The following is a 25,874-nucleotide window of genomic DNA, read 5'->3' on the forward strand; positions in this document are numbered from 1 at the left end:
AGTTCACTGTTATGTTTTTACCTTTTACAGAGAAACAAGTGGCAAATTCTTCCTGTGTTTAGTCCTAAGAACTTTTATCTCTCCATATAATTTATTCGTTGAGGCACCTCAGTTTGTCAAGTTAATTGATTTCTTTTATTTTTTTTTTTTTTTTTTTTTTTGAGACGGAGTCTCGCTCTTTCACCCAGGCTGGAGTGCAGTGGTGCGATCTCGGCTCACTGCCGGCTCCGCCCTCTGGGGTTCACGCCATTCTCCTGCCTCAGCCTCCCGCGTAGCTGGGACTACAGGCGCCTGCCACCTCGCCCGGCTAATTTTTTGTATTTTTAGTAGAGACGGGGTTTCACCGTGTTAGCCAGGATGGTCTCGATCTCCTGACCTTGTGATCCGCCCACCTCGGCCTCCCAAAGTGCTGGGATTACAGGCATGAGCCACCGCGCCCGGCAAGTTAATTGATTTCTAAGCAACTCTTTTGTAGCAATCCTACGATTTTCACTTGCTAATTCTATTGCACACAAAATCCAAACAGGCTGGTAAAATCTATCCGGCTTTGCCCCCTTTTGCTTTGTTTCTTACTGATTGTAGGCCTGGAGATTTGTATGACCCACTGAGATTGTAGAACCAAGCATTCACACAATCTGGCACGGGTGCTAGGAAAGCAAGGCCCTCTTGGAAGCAAGATGTTTCACAGCTGTCTTCACGGCGTCAGAAGCTCCTCTGGCTCTCCTCTGAGAAGGCTTACTGTGGTAGGAAAAGAGCAGGCTCAGAGTTTGTGAAGCCTGGGCACCATCCCCTGGTTCCAACATTGACTACACAGCCTTGGCAAAACCATTTAACCTGTGTAACTTAATTTCCCATCACTGGAAGGGAAGTGATAATCATATCTAACCTGCTGGCCCCACTGGGATGTTGCAAGGTTAAATTATCTCACAGACATGAAAGTGCTTTAATTCCCGAAGGAGGAAACAGTGCTTTCTAGAGCAGCAGTGTGGTCTTTAGAAAAGAGCCTGGGGCTGTAAAGAGCCTGGTCCTCTTCCACAAACTCCCTGTTTGACCCTCCAGAAGTTAATTACCTTCACCGTGACTCAATTTCTTCATCTGTCAAATGGGGATAAACTTGACTCTTTAATGCATAAGTTTGTGAAGATCAAATAGTAACAGGATGCTGCTACAAAGGTTGAATTGCTATAAAACTACAAGGAGCCATTAGTGCCTCTTCTTTTATAACTAAAAGAAGTTTGGCATGATCCTTGCTCATTTCCAAGTTACCAATAAAGAGAAAATTACCTCAATGGCCACAATATCCTGCTTTGAACATTACAACGGCAACAAAACTGAGACAAGCGACTGTTTTGGGAAGCATGTTTTGCTTAATTTTCATTTCAGTGAAAACAAGGTTTCCAAACCAAAGTTTTATTATATAAATTCAACAGCTTGCAGGAAATGTTTACTTTAAACATTTTCCTCAAATAAAGCAAATATTTCCCATAAATATTCTTTTAATTCATTAGATTAAGAGGGACTAGGTTTTCCTCTCCTTCCTCTAAACCAGTTTCCTGCTACCTTAAGCCAAGCCTGGGTCCAATCAATAGTGCACACCTGGCCTCGTCAGAGCCAGGTCAGTATTTGCTAAGCGCTTGCTGTGCCCCAGTGCTGTGCTAGACCTGAGGCATGGGGAAGGGAGGAGAAGTAGGATCCTAAAAGTCAATGTCCTTTTCCTGTCTATATTGCTATAGCACAGTTTTGGCTATTCACCAGCTTACAGAGATGTTTGGGGGGAAACTTGTAAATAAACTTTTAAAAAGTTTGTATGGGCCAGGTGCAGTGGCTCACGCCTGTAATGCCAGCACTTTGGGAGGCCAAGGTGGGTGGATCAGCTGAGGTCAGGAGTTTGAGACAAGCCTGGCCAACGTGGCGAAACCCCGTCTGTAGTAAAACTGTAAAAATTAGCCAGGCATGGTGGCGGGTGCCTGTAATCCCAGCTACTCGGAAGGCTGAGGCAGGAGAATCGCTTGAACCTAGGAGGCAGAGGTTGCAGTGAGCTGAAATCACACCACTGCACTCCAGCCTGGGTGACAAGAGTAAAACTCCATCTCAAAAAGAAAAAAAAAAAAAAAAAAAAAAAGGTTTGTTTCCATAAAAAACAGAAAATAGCTATACAATAACACATTCATTGAATGTATAGCATGTGAAAAATGCTATGCCAGATAAAAGGCAGCCCACATGGATACAACCTGGATCACTTTAATTTTCCTTACAGTAACTATTTATGGCTAGAGGGGAAACTGGCAAAAAAAAAAAAAAAAAAGTTGTCAGATAAAATCCTGGCCCCCCTCCACAGGGTCTACTTCGGGATGCAAATAAATACAGACCGTTGCATTCCATCTTTTGTCTCCAGCCAATCTCACCCTTGAGGAACAGAATCAAGTGTTCTTACCCCTTGCCCCACAGCACTTCTCTCATGGAACTGTGCAGTTTGCACAGACCCCACTGCAATACTTATTTCCTCTGGATTATCATTACTTACTCCTTCTCTGCCTTACCTGTTCCACATCCTCACATAAAGAAGAAAACATTTTCTAAGTCTTCCTTTCTAACATTCCTTCACAGCGCCCAGCACCTAATTGGTGATGTGAGAAATGTTGATGGATATCAGAGACGTGTGCACAAATGGTTACAATTCAAGGTAAAATCTGGTGTCTGCTGTAATGGAAGCACACAGGGCCATGGGAACTCACAGTGGGGAGAGATCACATTCTTAACATGGCATGTGGGCTGGGCCTTACAGACTTGGAGCCTCTGGCCAGAAATGGAGGAGGGCACCCCAATCAGAGGCAAGACTGAGTACAAGCGCAAGGAGAGGACAGCACGAGCGTGACTGGAGAAGTGGCACACAGTCCACTTTCTGTCATGTTCTCTGCACACTTTAAACCTGACTTCCCCATTGTGGCTCCTAGTTTTTGAGCTTATCTTGATCATTCTTATGTGCCTAACTAGAAAATGTCCTTGTTCTTAGGAATGGCACTGGAGGGCTTCCCCACTGGTGTGTAATAGAAAAGGAAAAGCGAAGCTGTAATTCCCCCTTGCCTGCTGGAGGTGAGTGTGATATGCCTGTGCCTGTATCCAGGGACCAACTGCGCCTCCACATCACCACTTCATGCTGAGGCCTCCCTTCCAAGTCAGGCCGGACACGCCATCATGTGGCTATAAGGAAAGCCAAGGAAAAGCCAGACTCTCACCCGCTTCTAGAAGTATCTTCCTTTTCCTCTTGGGGGGATTCTCCTTCATCCCCAACACTGTAGAAATTACTTAATGTAATGTCCTGACATAAGCTTAAATTTTTCTCCCTGCCACCCTCCACTTCACAAAAACTCTGCTACAAGAATTATTCTTGTCATACATTGTTTCTTTGTGAACTCTCAGATATATGACTCTGAAATGCTTCATACAAATAGCAGCATAGTTAATGAACAGTGCAACAAGCCTCTAAGAGGGAAAGATACATTTTTCTCCACCTCTGTTCTCTGAAACTCATTCTGCAGGGAAGGAGAGGCTAACGGGGCTCACAGACAACAGTGGCATTGGAAAACCCAACTATAATATGGAGACGATGTTGTGAATCTTAACCTGCAGTATCAGGTTAAGACGTACAGCTGTCCCTCAGTATCCATAGGGGATTGGTTCCCGGACATGCAGAAGACACCATCCATCCACAGATGCTGAAGTCCCTGACATAAAATAGTGTGGTATTTGTATACAACCTACACACATCTTCCTGTATATAAATCATCACTAGATTACTTATAATGCATTACTTTACCATGTAAATGCTATGTAAATAGCTGTTATTCTGTATGCTTTAGGGAATAATGACAAGGAAGAAAACATATACATGTTCAGTACAGACACAACTATCCTTTTTTTTTTTTTCGGTTTTGATCTGTGGTTGGTTAAATTCATGAATTCAGAACCCACAGATATGGAGGGCTGACTGTGCCATCCAGCAATGTTCCAGCAGTCAGGAGAGCTAGGAAGAAGTACAAAAGCTCTACCACTTTTTGTTTGGCCATCTTGAGCAAAGTTATTTACTTCCACTGGGTCTCCGTTTCTTCATCCATAAAATGGTAACAGGAGTCATAATAATAATAATAATGACAATAATAATACCATTTACCTAGTTTTAGGCTTAGAGAAAGGATCAAAGATATGTAAATGCTTTACCAACAACTAAAAACCAAGACAAATATAAAGTGGTATTATTATTCTTCCAATAAGGAATGATGAAACTCTAAGTTAATCATATTGTTCCAATCCTCCAAGAAGCAAACCATAGTTCAGTTCAACATAACTTTATTTATTTATTTATTGAGACAAAGTCTCACTCTTGTCGCCTAGGCTGGAGTGCAATGGCGCAATCTCGGCTCACTGCAACCTCCACCTCCCAGGTTCAAGCGATTCTCCTGCCTCAGTCTCCCGAGTAGGTGGGATTACAGGCACCTGCCACCACACCCAGCTAATTTTTTTATTTTTAGTAGAGACAGGGTTTCACCATGTTAGCCAGGCTGGTCTCGAACTCCTGAGCTCAGGCGATCCACCCGCCTCAGCCTCCCAAGGTGCTGGGATTGCAGGTGTGAACCACTGCGCCCGGCTGCAGAACTAAATTTAAAACTCTCAGGAATAACACACTATCCCCAACATTCTCCCTCTGGCTTCTGAATTCAAGCAATGGTGTCACTAAGCATCTGAAAGCCAATCTGTTAGCAGAACTGAGAGACAAAAAATCTACAAAGTTTGAAAAGCTATAGGACAGATGAAGGGGAAAAGGGTAAGGAAAGAAAAGGACTACTGGGGACAATGAGTTTATTTTCTGCCTGTAATTGATAGTGGGAATGCACAACTCTCCCTAATTCTGGGTACTCTGCCCTAAATGAAATACTGTTATTTTAAAATGATATCCTAGTTGTTTAGAAATGCTTAAAGGAGTGAAGTTCAGGAAACGGCTTAAAGAAATTACAACTTAACACATAGCATTTAGAGGAAGACAGTCATCAGGAAAGTGATCTGAAGCTCACTATCAGCTCATACCAAAGTGGTCCAAAGCTCTGCTCTGCTTCCCGGGCCAGGCAGGAGGAAAGGCCTGGGGACTGCACATCCCACATGATTTAAATTTGAATAAATCTTGGAACAGGAACATCAGCTGGGTCAGCTTACTCAAATGCTTTTGAGTCATACATTTTCTATTTGAATGAAGAAAAATCTCCCAATCCTCTTCTCTCATTTCAACCCTTTTAGACTAGATTAGAGATTTCCTGATAGTAAAGATTAATTCAGAAAGCTTAGAAATTACAGTTGGAAAATTCCAAGGCCCAACACAGAGGTGTTAAAGTTGGGAATGAATGGAAGACTGCTTGAGCTTTACTTTTAAGTAATGTTGTTTCCAACGGCTCATGGTTTTACTTCTACAATGTTTTGAGTTTGGTAAAAAATTATACCTGAGAAGTTGCATTGTGTGGAGGAAAAATAGAGGCTGCCCCCCAAATTAATCTTTTTCGAAAACTTCTAGCTCCAATAGTGAGTCATTATTAAATTTCAATCAAGGTTCCTGATGAGTCTGAGTCTAATTTTTCCCATCTGTAAAATGGGCTTAATCCTCCTTCCCTCCCTCCCTCCCTCCCTCTCTTCCTCCCTTCCTTCCTTCCTATTGGGTATACGTGAATGTTACATGAGAGAGCATAGGAAAAGATCCTGGGCCCATATTTGACATGTAGGAGTTAATAAATGATGGCTACACTCTTCACATCGCTGATTTTTTTTTTTAAAGACAGAAACAACATTGTTCTGTCACCCAGGCTGGAGTGCAGTGGCACGATCTCAGCTCACTGCAACCTCCGCCTCCTGGGTTCAAGCGATTCTCCTGTTTCAGCCTCCCGAATAGCTGGGATTACAGGCATGCGCCACCACGCCTAGCTAATTTTTGTATTTATAGTAGAGGTGGGGTTTCACCATGTTGGGTCACGCTGGTCTCGAACTCCTGACCTCAGGTGATCCACCTGCCTCGACTTCCCAAAGTGCTGGGATTACAGGTGTCAGCCACCATGCCCGGCCTGCTTTCTGATTTTTAAGCATGATATTGACTAAGACATTCCCTCTTTCTCCTAAGAATAAACTTTGATTTAGCTTTTCTTCAAGATGGAGATAGACTTTTAGAAAGAACAATTATGAGAAAGAATTTTAAAAAAAATAGAACCTTCCAAACAGAGTGAGTGTCTTGAAAATTTTATCTCACTTAAAGTTTGTCACAATTTTTCAAGAAAGGCCAAAGACTGATATGAAGAATACTGAATTACAGAAAAGGGATGCATGACCACAACGCCAAGGGTCACCAGCCAACCCTAAGAAAGCTTGAACATATGATTCCTTTATAAACCATGTTTACACTAGGGTAGAAAACCACTACTTTTGGGGGACACAAATATTTTTTGTCTTTTCAACTTAGCAACTGAACATACTTTTCTACCACACAGGCTCCAGTTTTGGAAGATCAAGTGAATTCCTCTCAAATATGACATGTTCAGGCCTAAAAAAAAAAAAAAGAAATCTGAAGAAGCTTGTTCTTAACTGAACTACCATTAGGAAATGAAGAAGTTTTGAACTTTTTCTTTCTGTTTCAAAAACAGGACATCAGTAGTGGCATCACTCATTCCCTGCTCTGTCACTTCTGGCTACTGAGCTATCTGATTAGGGTGGAAAAAGGGGAACGCTAAACCCTGCTCACCTGGCTCCTTCATGAGCAAACTCTGCTCACCTGGCTCCTTCATGAGCACACTCTGCTCACCTGGCTCCTTCATTAGCAAACTCTGCTCACCTGGCTCCTTCATGCGCAAACTCTGCTCACCTGGCTCCTTCATGAGCGAGGCTGCTAAGTGAGGTACATGGGGACCACCTGTGAATTTTGGTCACTTGCGGTTCTCACGACACCACTCCACCCCGGCCCTCACAAATATACTTTTATCTGATCCCCCAAGATGGTTGAGAGTTGCCCAAGTTAGGGTGAGTCATTCAGCATCTAAAATTTGCTTCTAACCAAAAAGAGCTCAGACTAAGGGAATGATTTTAGTACTCAAGATTATCAGAGGAAAATAAAACAAAAATTCTGATGCCAAAAATTTGAGTCATTTCCCTACATACAACAACTTGAAGGTACCTCCTCTTGGCTGGAAAAGAAATCCCTCGGGTGACTTATTTAGGATCAAAGTCTTTTTGAAAATAGAAAGCCCTACATTCTCTAAGGGAAAGATCACTGTCTGAAGTGAATTTCATCTACCCTGAAGTTTTGTGCCAACTTAAATACACTAAAACCCCAATGCTTATGAGAAGGCATTCCCCTATTACTTGCTTATAGGTACATGGAAAAGCTATTATGGGGGTAATCAGCTCAACTATAAAATGGAGCAGCCATACATAATGACAAAAACAGATACAAGTCATAAATTGCCTTTTCGCCTTCAGAATCCATGCAGGGACTCAGTGCATTCTTTCATGCAAAGATAAAACTTTCACCTTGAATAAACATTGCTCTTAGTTTTGTTTGAGCCTTATAAATATACTGACTGCCAAGTAAACAACAAAAAATGCTGTTTCTTAAACAAAAGGCAGATGGGCCCCTCTCTCCTCAACAAGGTCACAGTACATATGATAGAAGGCTGGCTGATGGCAGGGGCTGGCTGAGAGTCTCTGTACAGGGACAGGAAAGTCAGTTTCCACTGGATCATGGCTAGGCATCAAACCTGGTGTCCTGGGACAAAGGGCTGGTGAAAGGTTTGCTTCGAAGAGAAGCAGCTCCTCCACACTGCTGTCCCAAACAGAAACCAAAGAAATGGAACAAAATGGTATTTAAAGTCCTAGCTAGATTTTCTACTGAACTATCTGAACTGTCTGAATTTCTCATTTTCTCGGTCTCAACTTGCTTGTATTTATCTTCAGACAGTTTTCCTAAAAGTTATCAAAGTTCATTGTGAGACTAGGTAGAGCTTTTTGTTTGGTTTGCTTTTTATTATTATTTTTTTTTTGGTTTATTTGTTTAACATATAGAGGCATGTCTAGAATAAATCTTGTAGTTAAGTGATATCTCAAAAGTCTAATTAAAAATGAGAACTGAGATGCCAGGTCTCAGCTCTGCAGTGACTTGGCTAATCTTGGGAAAGTCACCTGACCTCTCTGGGCCTCAGTTTCTTCATTTACATAATGGGGCTAAAAATGCCCATCCAGCTACTGACCAGGTAGTTCTGATGATCAAATGATATCACATGAGTAAAACCATGGTTGCAATTGCCAAGGTTCTTATTGCCTATAAAGAAGATGGTGACAGCCACAAACAACCTAACACGAGAATGACGGTGGGCACCAGCACTTCCTGAGGGCCTGCTTTGTGCCAAGAATGCTATGATAGTGGTCACTGACCAGCTACACAGTGACGTCAAATAAGAGGCTTCTGGTGGGAAGTCAGCAGTAATTAATATTTCATATTCTCTGCAGTGCCTAGAAGAATGCCTTACAAACACAAAGGAAAAACATCCTGTAAGAAAAGAAAAAAAAAAAGACCTTTAAAATTAGCTGGACTTGGATTCAGATCAACCCCTGTCACCTCTAGCTGTGTGACCTTGAAGACTTAACTTCTCTAACTCCCAGTTTCCTGATTGGCAGAACAGAGCTTAACATACACAAGACAATGTATATAAGGGTCTCTCACCAAGCCTAACCAACAGAAGGTGCTCAACAAATGTTTGTACGTTAGTATGTATTCCACAGTGAAGTGCAGTATTTCAACCCTGTTCCTACATCTTTTCCTACTAATGCTGTTTGCACCAAGAAATCATCTAAAAAATTAGATCTTTGTCAAATTCATAAAAAACAAAACTGATTTAAGACAATGAAACAATGGCTAAAACAACACAGAATAAAATGCATTAACTAAAAACTGGCAGAAAACTCACAACTCCTTGACAAAAATTTGATCTGCAGAATTTGAGCTGGGAAATTTTGGCCGGGTAGAAATAAATACCACAAAGCAAAAGAGAAAAATAGAAAACTAGCATACAACTACAAAAGTTATTAGTAAAATTAACATGTAGCAAACAGTGAACAACGAATTCTAATTTACATGAACAGCAAATAACCACTATGAAAATAATTTCAGTTAAGAACGTGACAAATTATGAAAATATCTGTATTCATAAACACAGAATCAAAACAAACATGGGATCAAAAAGGTACCCAGAATCAAAAGCATCCTATATTGACTTGATAAAGACATAATGAGGGGGATGAGGCTGGACACAGTAGCTCAAGTGTGTAATCTCAGCACTTTGGGAGGCCAAGGAGTGCAGATCACTTGAGGTCAGGAGTTCAAGACCAGCCTGGCCAACATGGTGAAACCCTGTCTCTACTAAAAATACAAATTAGTCGAGCATGGTGGCACATGCTTGTAATCTCAGCTACTCTGGAGGCTGAGGTGGGAGGATCACTTGAACCCAGGAGGGCAGAGAGTGCAGTGAGCCGAGATTACACCACTGCACTCCAGCCTGGGTGATAGAGTGAGACTGTCTCAAAAAAAGGGGGATGGAAAGTAGGATAAAATGAGCAGAGGGTTCATTAATGATGACTGAAAGTGCTTCTCTCCTTTGCTGGAAGAAATTAAGTATGCTGTTGGCTTTCTTCCCTTAGGAAGACCAGATAACAGCTGTGCAGAGCAAACACAGTTTCTACAGGGGCAGAAAAGACAGTGGAATCATTTGCCCTACTGCTAATATCTGACATTTTATTAGTTTAAAAAGTACTTTATTTATATTGTTGAGGATAGCTATGTATGTGAAAATATCACAAGAATGAAGGTACAAACGAAGCTAGAGTCTATAAGAGAGGAAATTTTATCAATAGGGGGTCTTCCCAGTTCTCTACCTTTAAAAGACGTTAGAGCGTCTTGCAGATTTCACGTGACACACAACTAGAAGAAAGTATACTTTTTGCAACTGATGCTGCAGAAAGAAACTTTCTCCTCTGATATGGGTTTGGAATATGAAATGCTGTCATTTTCTTGAATAAATCACATTCAGAGAAGTCTTTCCAGAAGCGATTGCCTTGCCATGGCCTCAGGAATGGGATCAGATCTTTGAAGTTCCGCTAAGGGCTAGAGTCATATTGCCAAGACCCAGGCAGGGGAGTCATGGGTTAGATGCTCACAATTTGGTGGCTAAGACTTAAATCTTAGATTTGAATCCATATGCTGATTTCTAGGGTTGGGAGATGAGAAAGAAAGGCAAAGAGAAATAACTGAGATAAAAGGGCATAGGTTATTTCCTACTTATATTTCCTTGAGGCCAATATTAAATAAATTAAACAACAAAGATGAAATGAGATGTTCCTTTTGCAGGAATACTCTGGGGGGAGAAAAAAGAATGAGAAATTCCACAAGTGGATACACTATAGACCTGAAATTTAAAATTTGTGCATCTATCCACAGATGACTAAAACCTACAGGTCTATTATCTTCTTATGTAATAGAATGAATTCCCTTTTAACTCCTCACTGGGTTTCATATACTTCATCTCTTTTGCTCCTCAGGCCAGTGTGACAGGGGAGTTACCATCATCGTTTCATAAATGTTAAAAACAAATCTCTTAACAGAGGAAAAGATTATTTAAAGGTAGAAATGCAATTAAAGTGCTGGCATCCTGACTACCAGCCCCAAGCTCCCCTCAATGTACAAGCCTATATCTATAATAATGGCTTACAATCTTTGGAGGCAAGAATCTCTCCGTGAGGATACAAAAGAAATGTTGGACCCTCATCCCAGAAAAATGCACATTTATACAATATTTACAATTAATTTAAGAGGTTTATGAACTTCTCCACTACATTCAAAGCCCATTCAACCAGGCTAAAGCCCTCTGGTCTTTGCAGTAAAGTGCAGTGCACTGGCAGGGGCTCAGTGAGGTGCAGTTCTGTCCCCTCTGACCCTTTTTTAATCATTGGAACTCAGGCACTCTTTAAAGCAATAACTGACACAGGCCAACAGTTGATTCTTGTGGTCATTTGTACTTCCTCAAACTCCTCTGGTGTACACAGAAAAACAAACAAAACATTCCCCTAAAACAACTTTAAAGGTTGATTTCAACCCACAAAACTACAAGAAAATGCATATCTTTAGTCCAACCACATACGTGCAGAATCACAGAGGACCTGAATGGGTATCCAACTGATAGACACATTTAGATCTACCATTTCCTATAAGAAGTGGTAATTTTGTGTTTATTTGCTTTCTCATCTTAGAGATATAACTAGTTTTTATATCTCTATAAACACACCTAAGACTGCTGGTATCAAAATACAGTCATGTGCCAAATAACATTTTGGTCAACTATGGGCTGCATATATGATGATCCACCCGTAAGATTATAATTCCATACTTTTACTGTACCTTGTCTAGGTTTAGATATCTTTAACATGCTGTACAGTGTTGTAGCCTTGGCGCAATAGGTTATTCAGATAGCCGAGGTGTGGAATAGGCTGTATTCCATCTAGGTTTGTGTAAGTATATGATGTTTGCACAATGATGAAATCACCTAGTGAAATGATGCTCAAAAGGTATCCTTGATGTTGAGCAATGTGATATAGTATGGTGTTTGTCCCTCAAATCTCATGTTGAATTTTAATCCCCAGTGTTGGAGCTGGGACCTGGTGGGAGGTATCTGGATTACAATGGTGGATTTCTTATGAATGGATTAGTACCATCCCCTTGGTGTTCATGATAGTGAGCAAGTTCTCATGAGATCTGGCTGTTTAAAAATATGTAGCATCTCCCCCTTCTCTCCCTTGCTCCACTCCCGCCATGTGAGACACCTGCTTCACCTTCCACCACGATTGGAAGCTTCCTAAGACCTCACCAGAAGCAGATGGTGGCATCATGCCTCCTGTACAGCCTGCACAACCGTGAGTCAATTAAACCTCTTTTCTTATAAATTACCCAGTTTCAGGTATTTCTTTAGAGCAAAGCAAGAATGGACTAATACACAATGTATGCCTGTAAATTACATAGCAATCCCCTCAGGTGCAGCCTGTGGCTCCAATACTAATAGCTTATTAAAGGCAAGATAACTATATGAAGGAACCCAACCCCATGGGAAGGTAGGATCCCATTCAAGAGGACTCGTTCCCTGGAAAGCAATACCCTTATATAAATCCGGCAACATACAAAGCATGATACCCAGTCAAATGTATTGTCACTGCCCCCAGGCCTTCATATAGATCCAGGGTGAGGATGGCAATACAGAGGACACTGCCCTTTCTTTCCGCCTAAGTTATAATCTCATGCTGACCCTCAAGCTTCAAAAACAGTTTTTCAGGGAAAACAGAAAAACCAGGAAACAAATGAGACTTCCATAAACCAAGGAGAATAAAGAAAGGGCCAATCCTTTCACTAGGATGTTGCCAGGAGACTCTGGAGAAACTCCTAGGAGGTGTCTCCTATTGAGAAGTCACAGGCACGTGAACAGCTTCTTCATTCTTAACCCAGTGAACTATGGAGGTTCCTAAGAGTCAAACTGGCCCTGATAGAGTTTGACTCTCCTACTCTCAGTGTCCCAGACCCTCCTTCTCTGTAGTTCATAATAGACTGGTTTTCATTTCAAGAGCACTAATGGCTTCCTGGTGGCTCAAGTCTCGATGCAAATACTACAGTCAACGTAATGACCTATTTATCTTCTTCACTCTGTATTTTTCAAAATTTTTGTAACGTCATACCTTATTTTGTTCTCACAATAAACCTGTGAAGTAGGTGCATTTCTATTCCACAGTGAGGAATTCCTATTGTTAAACCATAAGCATCTTCATTTTTAAAATTATGGTAAAGCCCAGGGTACAAAAACAAAGAAAGAAATTATAAAACCAAGAAGACTTTCTTATGTCAATTAGAATTCAATGAAGTTAATATAATTTAATAAAATATGTTAACTGGGCATTTACAACTAAATATTTAAGTTCATTCATTTATATCAAGTCCAAGAGCTAAAGCAAGAAGAGTGAGGAATCTGTGTTACCACTATGAGAGTTTATGATGCGTGAGGGGTAAGGGGCCATGGGAGTGTGAGAAAGGATTCAAGGCAGAAAAGTACACGCTAGTTCAGACTTTGAACCTGAGTCTCACTGCTTTCAAACCGTAAGTGGGAAAGTCTCTCTAAAAGACTGTTGCTGTCCGGGTGCAGCGGCTCACACCTGTAATCCCAGCACTTTGGAAGGCCGAGGTCGGTGGATCACTTGAGGTCAGGAGTTCGAGACCAGCCTGGCCAAATGGCAAAACTCCGTCTCTACTAAAAAATACAAAAAATCAACTGGGTGTGGTGGCGGGCGCCTGTAATCCCAGGTACTTGGGAGGCTGAGGCAGGAGAATTGCTTGAACTCAGGAGGCAGAGGTTGTAGTGAGCAGAGGTCGCACCATTGCACTCCAGCCTGGGCGACAGACCAAGACTCTGTCTCGAAAAAGAAAAAAAATAAATAAATAAAAAATAAAAAGAAAAGACTGTTGCTTATTTTGAACCACAAGCTCAACAGTACACTTTGGTTCGATAATCCTACAGAACTGATCTAACCAATCTATCATCCCTAGAAAATAGTTTGGGGAAAAAAGGATAAATTCTCAGCTTTTGCACATTATTAACAAGAACACCATACCACCCGGAAATGCTAATCAACTCTACTCTCTTACCTCCTCTTCAAGATAAATTTCTATGCGGTGCCACAAAGATCTCTTTGGGAAAGCTGCTTTTACGTCCTATCAGCCTGTGGCACAAGTACACCTATGATCTCACTACAAAAATGCTCTCTCCACAGTAAATAAGCAGAGAGCACAGGTGTTTCCTCCAAATGAGTTCATTCATGAAAACGCCAGTCTCTACAAGAAAAGTGTGTTGAGATGAAAGGAAGAGCAAAAAAGCAGAGCTTTTTAGAGGCCTGTATGTCAAATAGCAACTACCTTCAACTCGCTTCACCTTTTCCAGCTTTGCATATAATCAACTCCTGCCAGAAAATACAGACTGAACTAAGAAAATGTCCATGAATTAAGATGTCAGTGAACAAACCAGTCAACTAGCTGCAAGATCACTGTCCATCTGCTGCTGGTTTCAGGCGGCTTAAAAGGTTGTGTCATTATAGAAGGCTATACTTCAGCTTGGACTTTCCCTGTAAACTGTGGGTAATAACTGGTAGATCTTAGGCAGGAGAATGGCACGATCCAGTGAGTTCATTCTGGTGGCACAGTGAAAGGTGCAGGGGTCATCATGAAAGGTCCAGAGTGTTAGGGGCTATTGCAGTGACCCAGGTAAGAGATATGCAATGCCTGGACTAAGGCAGTGGCAATGGAGAGGAAGGAGGAAGAGGTATTTTAGAGGTGGACTCAGTGCACCTGGTGGCAGGTGACTGGAGGTGAGGAAAAAGCAAGGCATGTGGGCAATGAAGCAAAAGCCATGAATATAACTTCTCACAGCCTATTAACTATAAAAGAAATTGTAGTACTGTAGAGGACTCGTGAGGTTAATTATAATGGAATTTCACCTCTATTTCCTTACCTTGGCAGCAGAGTTTGATACTCCGTGTGTAACATTTCTGATGAGGCCCCCGACATTTCCATATTTTATCAGTCCAGTAACCCCTTCAGAAACATCATTCAAAAGCCCCATAGGATTGCCAAGAAAATCCACTGATCCCAGGATTCGAGCTGCCTGGCTGAGGAGTTCCTGCCAAATGGAACAGGAAGAGAAAAGTCCAATCAGCATCTACTTATATTTGCAGATACCAGTGTCCCAAGCGAAAAGGTTAGAAATCTATTTTGTCCTCCATTCTCATTACTACAAGTAATTAGCTTTTAATCTTCATCAACTGCAAAATAACCTCCTGTCCTTTCAGGAGCACCACCTAAGCTTCTCCCAATACACATATCCCAATACACATACTCTTCCAAGCCATTTAGAAGAATAAAAATAGGTATGAAACAGGAAGCATTCTTATGAGTATTTGCTACTATATACATCATACTCTCCTTTTCATCATGCCTACAAATAGAGAAGTAATCACCAGCAGGGAGAATTATAAAAGGAAAGTGAGGAAGAGAGGTAGATTTGCAGTTCCTCTCATAAGCTGTGGTGTGGGTGGGGGGCCTGAAGAAGGCATGGAGAGACTTATCAAGCAAACCTCCACTGTTTCTTTCTTTCTTTGAAGCAGGGTCTCAGTCACACAGGCTGAGGTGTGGTGGCATCACCATGGCTCACTGCAGCCTTGACCTCCTGGGCTCAAGCAGTCCTCCTACCTCAGCCTCCCGAGTAGCTGGGACTACAGGCAAGACCTCTACAACCAGCTAATCTTTTTTCTCTGTATTTTGTAGAGATGGGGTCTCAATACGTTGCCTAGGCTGGTCTTGAACACCTGAGCTCAAGTGATCCTCCTGCCTTGGCCTCCCACCAAGTACTCGGATTACAGGTGTGAGCCACCATGACTGGCCCCCTCCACTCTTTCTATACTTCCAATTGCCTGATCCCAGGTTCCAGTGATAGCTGCTGTTTCACTTTCCTTAGTTAGGTGGAAATATCACCAATTAGGAAAGTCAAAAAAGTAAACAGGGAATGGAGAAAAGGAAATGAGAATAAAATATATTTTAACTTTGAAAGCTACTAAATTTGATGCGATCTTGACCTATCTATTCATTGAAGAATATGCCTTGCCTTTACTTTTTGATCTTTGCAGTCTGGATAATAAATACAAAATGGAAAATGTCTAAGGTGATTTAAAAAATTTCAAGTTCAACCCAAGTGCAGGATCCCACAGACTCTAAGAATATGGGTGTAGTTGCTGAAAGAAGGCCCATGCCTGGTAAATAAAAACATTATTTTGTTATTATTAAAGCATCAACTAAACCATTAAGAGTCATGACTAACCTAGCAGAAACCCCTCAGACTAGCTCTGAGGGATGAAACTAACAGCTCATAGGTCAAATGTACTGTCTTAGGATTTTCATGACATATATGGGCTTCTTGGGAAGTGACCTGACCTGTAATACAACAGAGTTGAAATGTTTAACTGGGTTCTCAATAGTAATGTCTTAGTAACCAAAATTCCCAAACAACTAAAACAAACATTCTGCTTATGCTCCAGCCAATGAGTACTTCTCCAAGCCTCACCTCCTGGAAATGTTTGAGGATATCATTGATGATGAACTCCTTGGTCTCATAGGGATGTACCCGAGTGAATGGATCTAGATTAATCACAGCATCTTCAAACCGTATCAAAGGAAATCCCAAGGTGCTTTTTAGGGCCTAATTAGGGAAGAAAGGAAATGACATACTTAAGTCATATGATGGCCTTCTGTGATACTGTAATTCTAGATTCCATTAAAGCTACAAGTCATGTTAACTTTCGAATGAGGGTCAGGTTTTGATGTGTATAAACAAGGATTTTCCCTGTAACTATAAAAGTAAACTATTAGGGAAAAATACGTATATAGACAGACATATATCACCCAAGTCACATATATCACACAGAAATAAACACTATCAGTTTGTGTCATAATTCCTTTTGGTCTGTTTTGTATCTGTCTGTCAGGTTTTACTTTTTGACTGATGTATACCACACACACAGAAAAGTATACTAATCAAATGTAGAGTTCAAAACCCAAATGACTCTTCCCAAAGTGAAGACAATAATGTAACCACTACCAGATTAGAAAGCAGACTGTTATGCCCATCTTGGAAGCAGCCCACTCACCATGAGCACGCTCCCACTCCCTCCTCCCTCCTTCTTCCCCAGAGACAACCACGGTGATGACATCTATCACCACAGTAAGTTCTTCTGCTTTAAACTGCATATAAATGGAATCATCAGTATGCACTTCGTTGTAGGTGGCTTCTCATAGACAACGTTACATATGGGAGTTTCCTAGATTGTTGCATATAGCTGTAGTTTGTCAACGTCCATTGCCATATAATACTCCACTGCACGAATAAAACAATGTATTTAACCACCATTGTTGATGAAAAGTTCAAAAGTTGGGTTGTTTCAGGCTTTTTGCTATTATGAATAATGCTGCTATAAACAACATTAGACATGTCTATGGCAGACTACATAACAGGATCTCACTCTGTTGCCCTGGCTGGAATGCAGTGGCACAATCACAGCTCACTGTGGCCTTGACCTCCTGGGCTCATGTGATTCTCCCACCTCAGCCTCCTTAGCAGGTGAGGCTACATGTGCGAACTACCATGCCCAGCTAATTTTTGTATTTTTTGTAGAGAAGGGTTTTCACCATGTTGCCCAGGCTGGTCTCGAACACCTGGGCTCAAGCAATCCGCCTGCCTTGGCATCCCAAAGTGCTGTGATTACAGCTGTGAGCCACTGCTCCCTGCCTAGATATGTCTTTTGGGGCATATTTATGCATTTTTCTTGTACATATACCTGGGAGTGGAACTGGGTCATAAAGAATGTACATGTACAATCTTAATATATTCTGCCAGTTTTCCAAAGTGGTCAAACCAGTTTATGCTCCATTCAGCAGTCTGTAAGATCCCTTGTTATTCTACACCCTCATCAACACTTGGTATAGATAGTTTAAAAAAAAAAAAAAGATATTCTGGCTAGGAGTGGTGGCTCATGCCTGTAATCCCAGCACTTTGGGAAGCTGAGGTGGGAGGATCGCTTGAAGCCAAAAGTTCAAGACCAGCCTGGGTGAAGAAGTAAGACCTTGTCACTACAAAAAGTTTAAAAATTAACTGGGCATGGTGTCATGCGCCTGTAGTCTCAGCCATTCAGGAGGCTGGAGGCGGAGGATCACTTGGACTTTGAAGGTCAAGGCCACACTAAGCTGAGATCATGCCACTGTACTTAGCCTGGGTGACAGAGTAAGACCCTGCCTCACTCTTTCTTTCTCAAAAACAGAAAACAAAGTCTCTGTTGCCCAGGCTGGAGTACAGTGGCGGGATCTTGGCTCACTGCAGCCTGGACCTCCTGGGCTCAAGTGATCCTCCTGCCTCAGCCTCCCCCTACAGGTACATACCAGCACGCCCAGCTAATTTTTTTTTTTTTTTTTTTTTTTTTTTGGAGAGACAGGGTCTCGCTTTGTTGCTCAACTCCTGGCCTCAAGTGATCTACCCATCTCAGCCTCCCAAAGTGCTGGGATTACCGCGGCTGACCCTGTCACTTAAAACAAACAATGACAAAAAAAAAAACAAACAAAAAAACAAAAACAACAACAAAGAAAACACCCAGAAAATCTGAACAGTGTGTAATGGTATCTCAGTACAGTTTTGACAGATAAACTGATGGGTGTGTAATGGTACCTCAGCGTAGTCTCTTTTCAGTTGAGAAGTGAGATTAAGCAACTTTTAAATGCATAAGCCATTTGGATATCTTTTTGTGAACTGCTTATTGAAGTCTTTTGCTGATTTTTGTAGTGAGTTCCTGTTTTTTATTTCTTACTGCTTTGTAGGAGTTCTCATATATTCTGTATACCAAGTCCTCTGTTGAACAGATGTGTTGCAAATATCTTCTTCCATTCTGTGACTTGTCTTATTACTCTTTAAATGGTGTCTTTTAATGTTCAGACAGTCTTAATTTTAAGGAAATCTGCCTTATCAATCTTTTCTTATATGGTAAGAGCTTTCTGTGCCCTGGTTAAGAAATTATTGTCTACACCAAGGTCATAAAGATATTCCCATGTTTACTTATAGAAGTTTTATTGTTTTACTCTTCACACTTAAAATCTATGCTCCACCTAGAATTTATTTTTATGTATGGTATGAGGGAGTGGCCAAGATTCATTTTTTTCTGATAAATATTGAACTAAGTAATATTTATTGAAAAGGTCATCCATTCCACTACTGCAGTATGGTATAAATGCTGTCAAAAGTCATGTGATGGTATTATATATCCATTTCTGGATTCTCTCGTTTCACTTTGCTCTGCTTTCTACTAATGCCACACTGTCTTAATTACTGTAGTCTTGTAATAATTTCTGAAATCAAATAGTGTAAGCTCTCCCCAACTTTGTACTTTTTCTCTAGGGTTACCTTAGCTGCTCTTTGCGCTTTTCAACTGCAGAGAAATTTTAGAATCAGCTTGTCAATTTGCTTCCAAAAAAACTGCTGGAATTTTCATCAGGACTGTACTGAACTTACAGATCAATTTGAGGAGCAACGACAACTTTACTGAATCTTCCAACTTATTGACATGGTATGTCCCTTCATCTATGTGGGTCTTTAATTTTTCACAATAATGTTTAATTATTTTCTGTGTAGAGGTCTTATACATCTTTTGTTGGGTTTATTCTTAGATACCTGTGGTAGATTTAAATGACCACATATTCTTTGCATCTTCTGTCAAGTGGTGAAGTCTATGTTCCCTCCACCTGAATCTTCACTGGTCTTGTGATTTGCTTCAGTCAATAAGATACGAGAGATATAATAATGTGTGACCTTTGAGCCTAGGCCTCAAGAGAGCTTGGAGCTTCTGCGCTGCCTGTTTTGATGCTTCCACCATGTGAAGAAGCTGGGAGTAGCTTCCTTGAAGATGGGAGACCATGTGGAAAGGGGTTCTGCTGACAGCCAGCACCAATCCGCTGGACATGGGACTGAGGTCATCTCATACCATTTAGTCTCGGTTAACTGCCAGGTGACTGCAGCCATATGAATAATCACTGGTGAGACCAGCAGAAGAAACACCCAGCTAGGTCTAGTCCAAATTATTAACCCACAGAATTGTAAACAAATAAGATGGTGGTTGTTTTAAACCACTACATTTTGGAGTCATTTGTTACACAATAATAGATAATGATACAGTATTTAATGTTTTCTTTCTCTCCCTCCCTCCCTCCTCTTCCCTCTCATCTCTCTCTCCTCCTCCCCCTTTCTCTCTATCCCTCCCTCCTTCCCTCCATTTTTGTACAGACAGGGTCTCCCTATGATGCCCAGGCTGGTCTTGAACTCCTGGGCTCAAGTGATCCTCCCACCTAGGCCTCTCAAAGTGCTGGGATTATAGGTGTGAGCCACCAGACCCAGACCTGTTTTCTTAATAGCCTCCAAATTTTTCTTTTCTCTGTAATTATTGCTGACATGTAGAAATACAACTGTTTTCTATACTGTCTCTAGTGACCTTACTAAATTTACTTATTCTAATAACTTATCTGAAAATACTTTTAGATTTTCTAGTAAACGATCGTGTTTTCTACAAATAACAAAGCTTTTATTTTCCTTTCCAGCTCCTATACCTTTTACTTCTTTTTCAAAAAGATCATCCTTGACTTATTTTACTGGCTGAACTCCCGTGTAATGGTGAAAGAAGTGGTGATAATGGGTATCTTTCCTTTATCTCAAGAAAAAGCTTTTACTATCTCACCAATTAGTATGATGTTTGTTGTAGCTTTTTAATAGACAGACCTAAACAGATTAAAGCAGTTATCTTCTATTTTTAGCTTGCTGAATTTTTACTGTAGATGGATGTTAAAGTTTGTCAAATGGCTTTTATGCATTTTTAAATAATCATATTCTATTTTATCTTGTTGATGTGGTAAATTACCAAATTTATCTGCAAATGTGAAACTGAATGTGCATTCCAGGAAAAAAACCCAATTTGGTTACATTAGCCTTCTTAAATATTTCTGTTTTTGATTTACTAATATTTTGTTCAGATTTCTTTCTTCCATATTCATGAAAAAGTGCTGGTCTATAATTTTCCCTTATTATTTGATAATTTTTTTAAAAAAATTATAGTTTTCTGGTAAACTTCTTAGATACATTCATAGTATTTTCAATTCTCTGTCTAAAAATACCAACATCCAGTTTATCTATGGTTCTGTTTCTAGTGTTTGTTTTTTCTCTTGGTCTCATCTCATCTTGGCCTGGTAATTTGTGACTGAATGCAACACTTTGTATGAAAACTTACAGAGACTTTGGATGAGTTTTTAGCTTCTGGCAGGCAGTTAGAGTAAGAAGCATAACGCCTAAATCAACCAGGGTTTGGATTTTCTCAAGGCTGTGTTTCAGTCTTTAAGTTCTGGTGTGTTTCAGTCCTTATGAGGCCTGGTGTAGTCCTTTAGCAGTCTCAATGAAAACCAATGCCATTCCTCCACTTTTAATCTCCCTAGTACCACAAAACTGCTGAAAAGACTGTTTAAGTTCTTCAGCCTCTTAGCTGCCACTTTTTGCTTGATTTCTCTCAGACTGTGTCACTTAGAAATCAGCAAATATCTCAAGAAAGAAAGTATCTCAAATTATTGGGGTTTGTTTTCTGCCTGTCCCTGCTCTGTAAGATATTAGCCCTTCAATTACCAGCTCTCTTAGTAGCAATGAAGTCTAAGTTTTGCTTTGCTAGCCCCATGAGACTGCCAAAAGCTTTACTTGCATTCTCTGCCTGTTGGCAGCTGCTTTCTGCTTGGCTTCTTCACCTTTCTCCCCACACTGCTTACAAATCAGAAAAAGTCTCAAGAATAAAAGCAAAATAAATGTTGGGCTCACCTTACTGAGTTTCTGTCCTCTCATAAATCTTGAACTCTCCAGTCCCGGCTGTTTTGGTAGCTTTCCAATGGCTTCACATGGACACTCCCCACCCCCGCCCCCACCATCTGTCTTTTCTTGAAGTTCTCAACTAGCATGGGTCTGCTATAAGCTGGTTAACAATCTCTGGATATGGGTCTATTTTCTGATTATATCTTTATTTAAAATGATTGATATTTCAAGGTGTTTACAAGGCATGCCAAATACTCTTCCTTACTGAATATAAAAACACTTTTTCATGCTAATATTACCAGTAAATCTCTGATTCACTTGGAATTTATCCTTAAAGTGTCAAGAATAAATCTAATTTTATATTTTTTTCTATTGTGATTTAGTCTAATAGCACTATTGAAAAGTCTAAATACTGCCCACTGAATTAAAGTCTCTTTATTATATATTAAAATTTCTTGTGCAACTTAATGACATTTCTATTCTGTTTTCTTACTTATAATCTTTTTGCATGTGTCTTCTGAGACTGCCTTAAATTATTTTGGAACAAGAACACATTTAATTGAAATTAAATCATATAATGGAAGAAAGTGAAATTTTTTAAAACCAGAGAGAAAGGAAAACTTTTTTGTGACTCAAAATTCAGATTCAAGACTATACTTTCAGGGATCATTTTCTACAGTTTGTTACTAGAGAATTTCTCTGAACATGTAGTTTTCAAAAAAAAATTAGATTCAAAACAGCAAAAGACTAATAAATTTGAGAATATAAAAATAAACAGCTCTTGTATAATTAAACACAAACACACATGTGCACGCCAAAAGCAAAGTAAAAAGACAAAAAGCTGAAGAAAAAATACTTGCAACTTTCATCAAAGACATAACTTTTAGAAAGAGCTTCTAAAATTAGAAGAGATAAAAGACCTGACAGAAAAATAGACAAGTGACATAACCAGGCAGTTCACAGAGAAAAATCTGGACCTTTAACATACAGATCAGGAAAAGAAGTAGAATAAAAGAAAACAGAAATAGGCAGAGAAGCAACAGAGCAAGAGGAGAACCAGAAAGGACAGATGTCAAGAACAGGGAAGTCAGCAATGTCAAAATGGCAGAGGACGCTACAAAGATAAGGCTAGAGAGAAAGGTCACTGGATTTGGTGCCTCGGGAAGTCACTGATAACCTCCTGCTAAGTAATTTCAGAATATTTTAGAGATTAATAGCAACTTCAAGTTGAGCTGGGCCCAGTGGCTAATGCCTGTAATGCCAGCATTTTGGGAGGCTGAGGTGGGCAGATAACTTGAGCCCAGGAGTTTGAGACCAGCCTGGGCAATATGGTAAAAACTCTGTCTCTACATAAAGATACAAAAATTAGCCAGGCGTGGTGGCACGCACCTATAGTCCCAGCTACCTGGGATGCTGAGGTGAGAGGATCACCTGAGCCCAGGAGGTTGAGGCTGCAGTAAGCTGTGTTCATGCTACTGCACTTCAGCCTGAGTGACAGAGTGAGACCCCGTCTCCCCCATGCCCCAAAAAAGTCCAACATCAAGTTAATTCAGCCTAACTCTCCCTCTCTCTCTCTTTGGTATAAATAAAACAAGAAATGTTAAGTGGATGGCCTCAAGTCATATGGCTAGCTACTTGATTTTAGACTTGAATTATGTACATTTTCACAATAGCAACTACCTATTAGGTAGAAAGCATGAAAGCCAGAGTGGAGGATATTATTTCTCCTGAAAAATGTTCTGCTATTCATTCACCCATGCCTCACCCCACCTCATGGTGAGTGATGATAAAGTACGTGAGCAGGCCTTATTTTCCTCATTTCACTGGCAGAGAAACTGAGGTTCAGTAAGCTCAACTGCTTTGCTTAGAGCCATAAAATAAACACGCTGGGAAAACAGGGTACTGACAATCAGTTCAGCACTCTGTTTTGCCAATACTACTTTGAGCATTACTTTATTCTCAGAGAAGAGAAAATGAGATCAAAACAAAGGCTTAAGGTAAAAAGCTTTTATACCCCAACTTCGTCCTTGCAACCAAATATTAAAGAAGAACCACACAAAGTAGCAAAGACTTTGAAACCTCTACTGAAATGTCAAAACCTTCATCATAGACACCATTTACCTTTCTGAACGACTAAGGTGCTTGGTCTGAATCAAGGAAATATTCTGGCCCTTAAGTAAAAGTTATCCTTACCTAGTCATTTACTGCTTTTGGGACTCCACATCTGAAAAAGCTGAGATACAGCCCAATGGTATGAATTATTCTGCCACCTTCAGGTTGATCTGGTCAGTCAAAGTCGATGAGATGAGGGAACGAGCCAAACAGGGCTTATTCTTGTAGTAACTAAATGACTAATCAAATACAGTAGTATACAAAGTTGAGGCTTACTTACTCAAGCAGCAGACAGTTTCCTGTTATAAAATGGATTTTGGAGAAGGCAATCCTGTGTTCATAAGCTCCTAATAAAAATAGGAAACTGTCTATTTCTACCTCCCCACACGAAAACTGCTGAAGTCTTCCAGAAACTTCATAGAGTTGAAAGAAGAAATACCTGTCTATATACCATAAGGTCTCAGATCCCAAGCTATTCCCTGGGCCATGTCCTTTCCTTTCTTAGTTTATCCTGCACTAAACAAAACTGTCTGGAATTCATTCTTTAAAGGTTTATTTATGGTACATAGAGACTGTTTATGTGAAGCAGGGTATTTGCCTATTTCCCTCCTGGGACAATGTTTAAAACTACAGGGATATTTCCCTCTCTGGCACTTTCTGAAATACAATTAACAATACTGGATCTTTTTTCCTTTTAACAAATCTGGTTTTTATTTAGGGAGGGGAGGAAAAAAGTAAAGGGTCTGAAGTTTCCCAACAAATTATTTCAAGCCTTTGAGAAGACAGTTTTAGGCTTTTTAAATAGTGTCTTTGTTCGAAACTCCCCCTAACCCCCACCCTCTCACTCTGACCATTAAAATGTGGGTTTTCTTCCAAACTAGATTGCTCAATTAAAGCCCTTCTTTTGTAATACCCCAATGCTCTAAATGGAAAAAGGACTGCTGTAGGCCACCTCATGAAACCTTTTAAAGGCTCCTGGCCTCTTTTGATCTTTAAAAAAAAGCCAAAAACATGTATAAACTACCTGGCATTTTCAATATCACTCTGCCACTTTCTAACACGCAAACTTGGGAGAATGGAGAGAATGGGAAGTCAGGCAGGAATGCTTTGGTCTCTGCATTTGTGAAATGGGACTATTATCTCCCCATTCTTCCATCGCAGAGTAAGGAATCCAATTGAGATAGCACATGTGAAACTGCTTTCAGTCCTTTTGAACAGACACTATATCTGGCAACAATGTACCCTCAGTGTAAACCTGAAGAGACTTCCCTCTGAGATTTCTGACAGTCTCACTTCTGGCCTGGAGTCAGGAGAATCAAGATAATTATTCCTTCAATACCAAAGACGTGGTTTACCTTTTAGTCAGGCTCTCGTGACTCCTGTTCAGGGACAGGACTCCATTTTCTAAGCACATACTTTTAGCCATTATATATTCATCTAAAAGAGCACAGTACCCTTTCTAAGAGCTACTAATAAAGGCATATTACTCTGTTAGAAAACTCTTTGAATAAATGACATTATTTTATGAGTCCCAGACTCCACTAGGAGACTCAAGACACAGTAAAATGTGACTCCCACAAGCTGAGAATTTAACTCTTTAGTCCCAATTCCCCGCACCCTGCTGGAAACATTAACTTACTACACTCGGCGTGCCCCCTACACACCTCATCACATGGCTGCTCCATGTAATTGTTTCACAATGATTTGAAAAATGCCCTGAAAATGTTCCTTCAATTCAGTGCCAGATGAAACATTCAACTGAAATGATTTCGTTGATTGTATGCCGAGTGCACACACAACCATCCTGTAACTGGGGGGGCTGGAGCTACTTCGACTGCAGAAAATCAGACTGCTTTTCTCAGTCTGGGGAGTTTTCTGCTGGGAGCAATTTGAAGGGAATAGTGAGGTGTCTGTGTTTCTTAGTAAGATGATTTTAAAAACAAGAAGTCCTCAACCCTCAGGAAATGCTTCACATTGGTTTGCTGGGCAAGTGCCAAGTGCTCTGGGTGAATATATACTTTATCAAACAAACCCATTCCAAAGGTCACACAAGTCAAGTGGATACTTGTGGATATTAGCAAGATAGTGGTTTTCCCATGGTTTTCCCCTCACTCCCATGCTAACTATAAGTATCTTTAATCTCCTGGGAAACATGAAATTAAAGCGAATGAAGCAGACAGGGCAGTGAGTGAAGGGCACGCTGCACTCTTCCGGAGATGGCTGCAAGAC

At 40.5% G+C, this 25,874-nt stretch overlaps 1 protein-coding gene and 1 pseudogene across 8 annotated transcripts in view; one reads left to right on the forward strand and one right to left on the reverse strand.

The window, feature by feature from the left end:
- VPS13D (vacuolar protein sorting 13 homolog D) overlaps positions 1-25,874 on the reverse strand; it is a 294,776-nt gene that overhangs the window by 83,139 nt on the left and 185,763 nt on the right. For 6 of the 8 annotated variants that reach the window (XM_055261411.2, XM_055261410.2, XM_055261409.2 and 3 more), the window contains 2 exons: positions 16,221-16,355; positions 14,616-14,783 (listed from right to left, as the gene is read on the reverse strand). In XM_055261411.2, coding sequence (XP_055117386.1) covers positions 14,616-14,783; positions 16,221-16,355 — 303 coding nt within the window. Of the gene's footprint in view, positions 1-2,167; positions 2,618-6,255; positions 6,575-14,615; positions 14,784-16,220; positions 16,356-25,874 lie in introns of those variants that run through there. The other 2 variants (XM_063631784.1, XM_055261413.2) reach the window with 2 other exon arrangements.
- On the forward strand, positions 22,181-22,260 carry LOC129472798 (uncharacterized; annotated as a pseudogene).

The sequence above is a fragment of the Symphalangus syndactylus genome, chromosome 22, assembly GCF_028878055.3.
Source record: "Symphalangus syndactylus isolate Jambi chromosome 22, NHGRI_mSymSyn1-v2.1_pri, whole genome shotgun sequence".
NCBI classification, from domain to species: Eukaryota; Metazoa; Chordata; class Mammalia; order Primates; family Hylobatidae; genus Symphalangus; species Symphalangus syndactylus.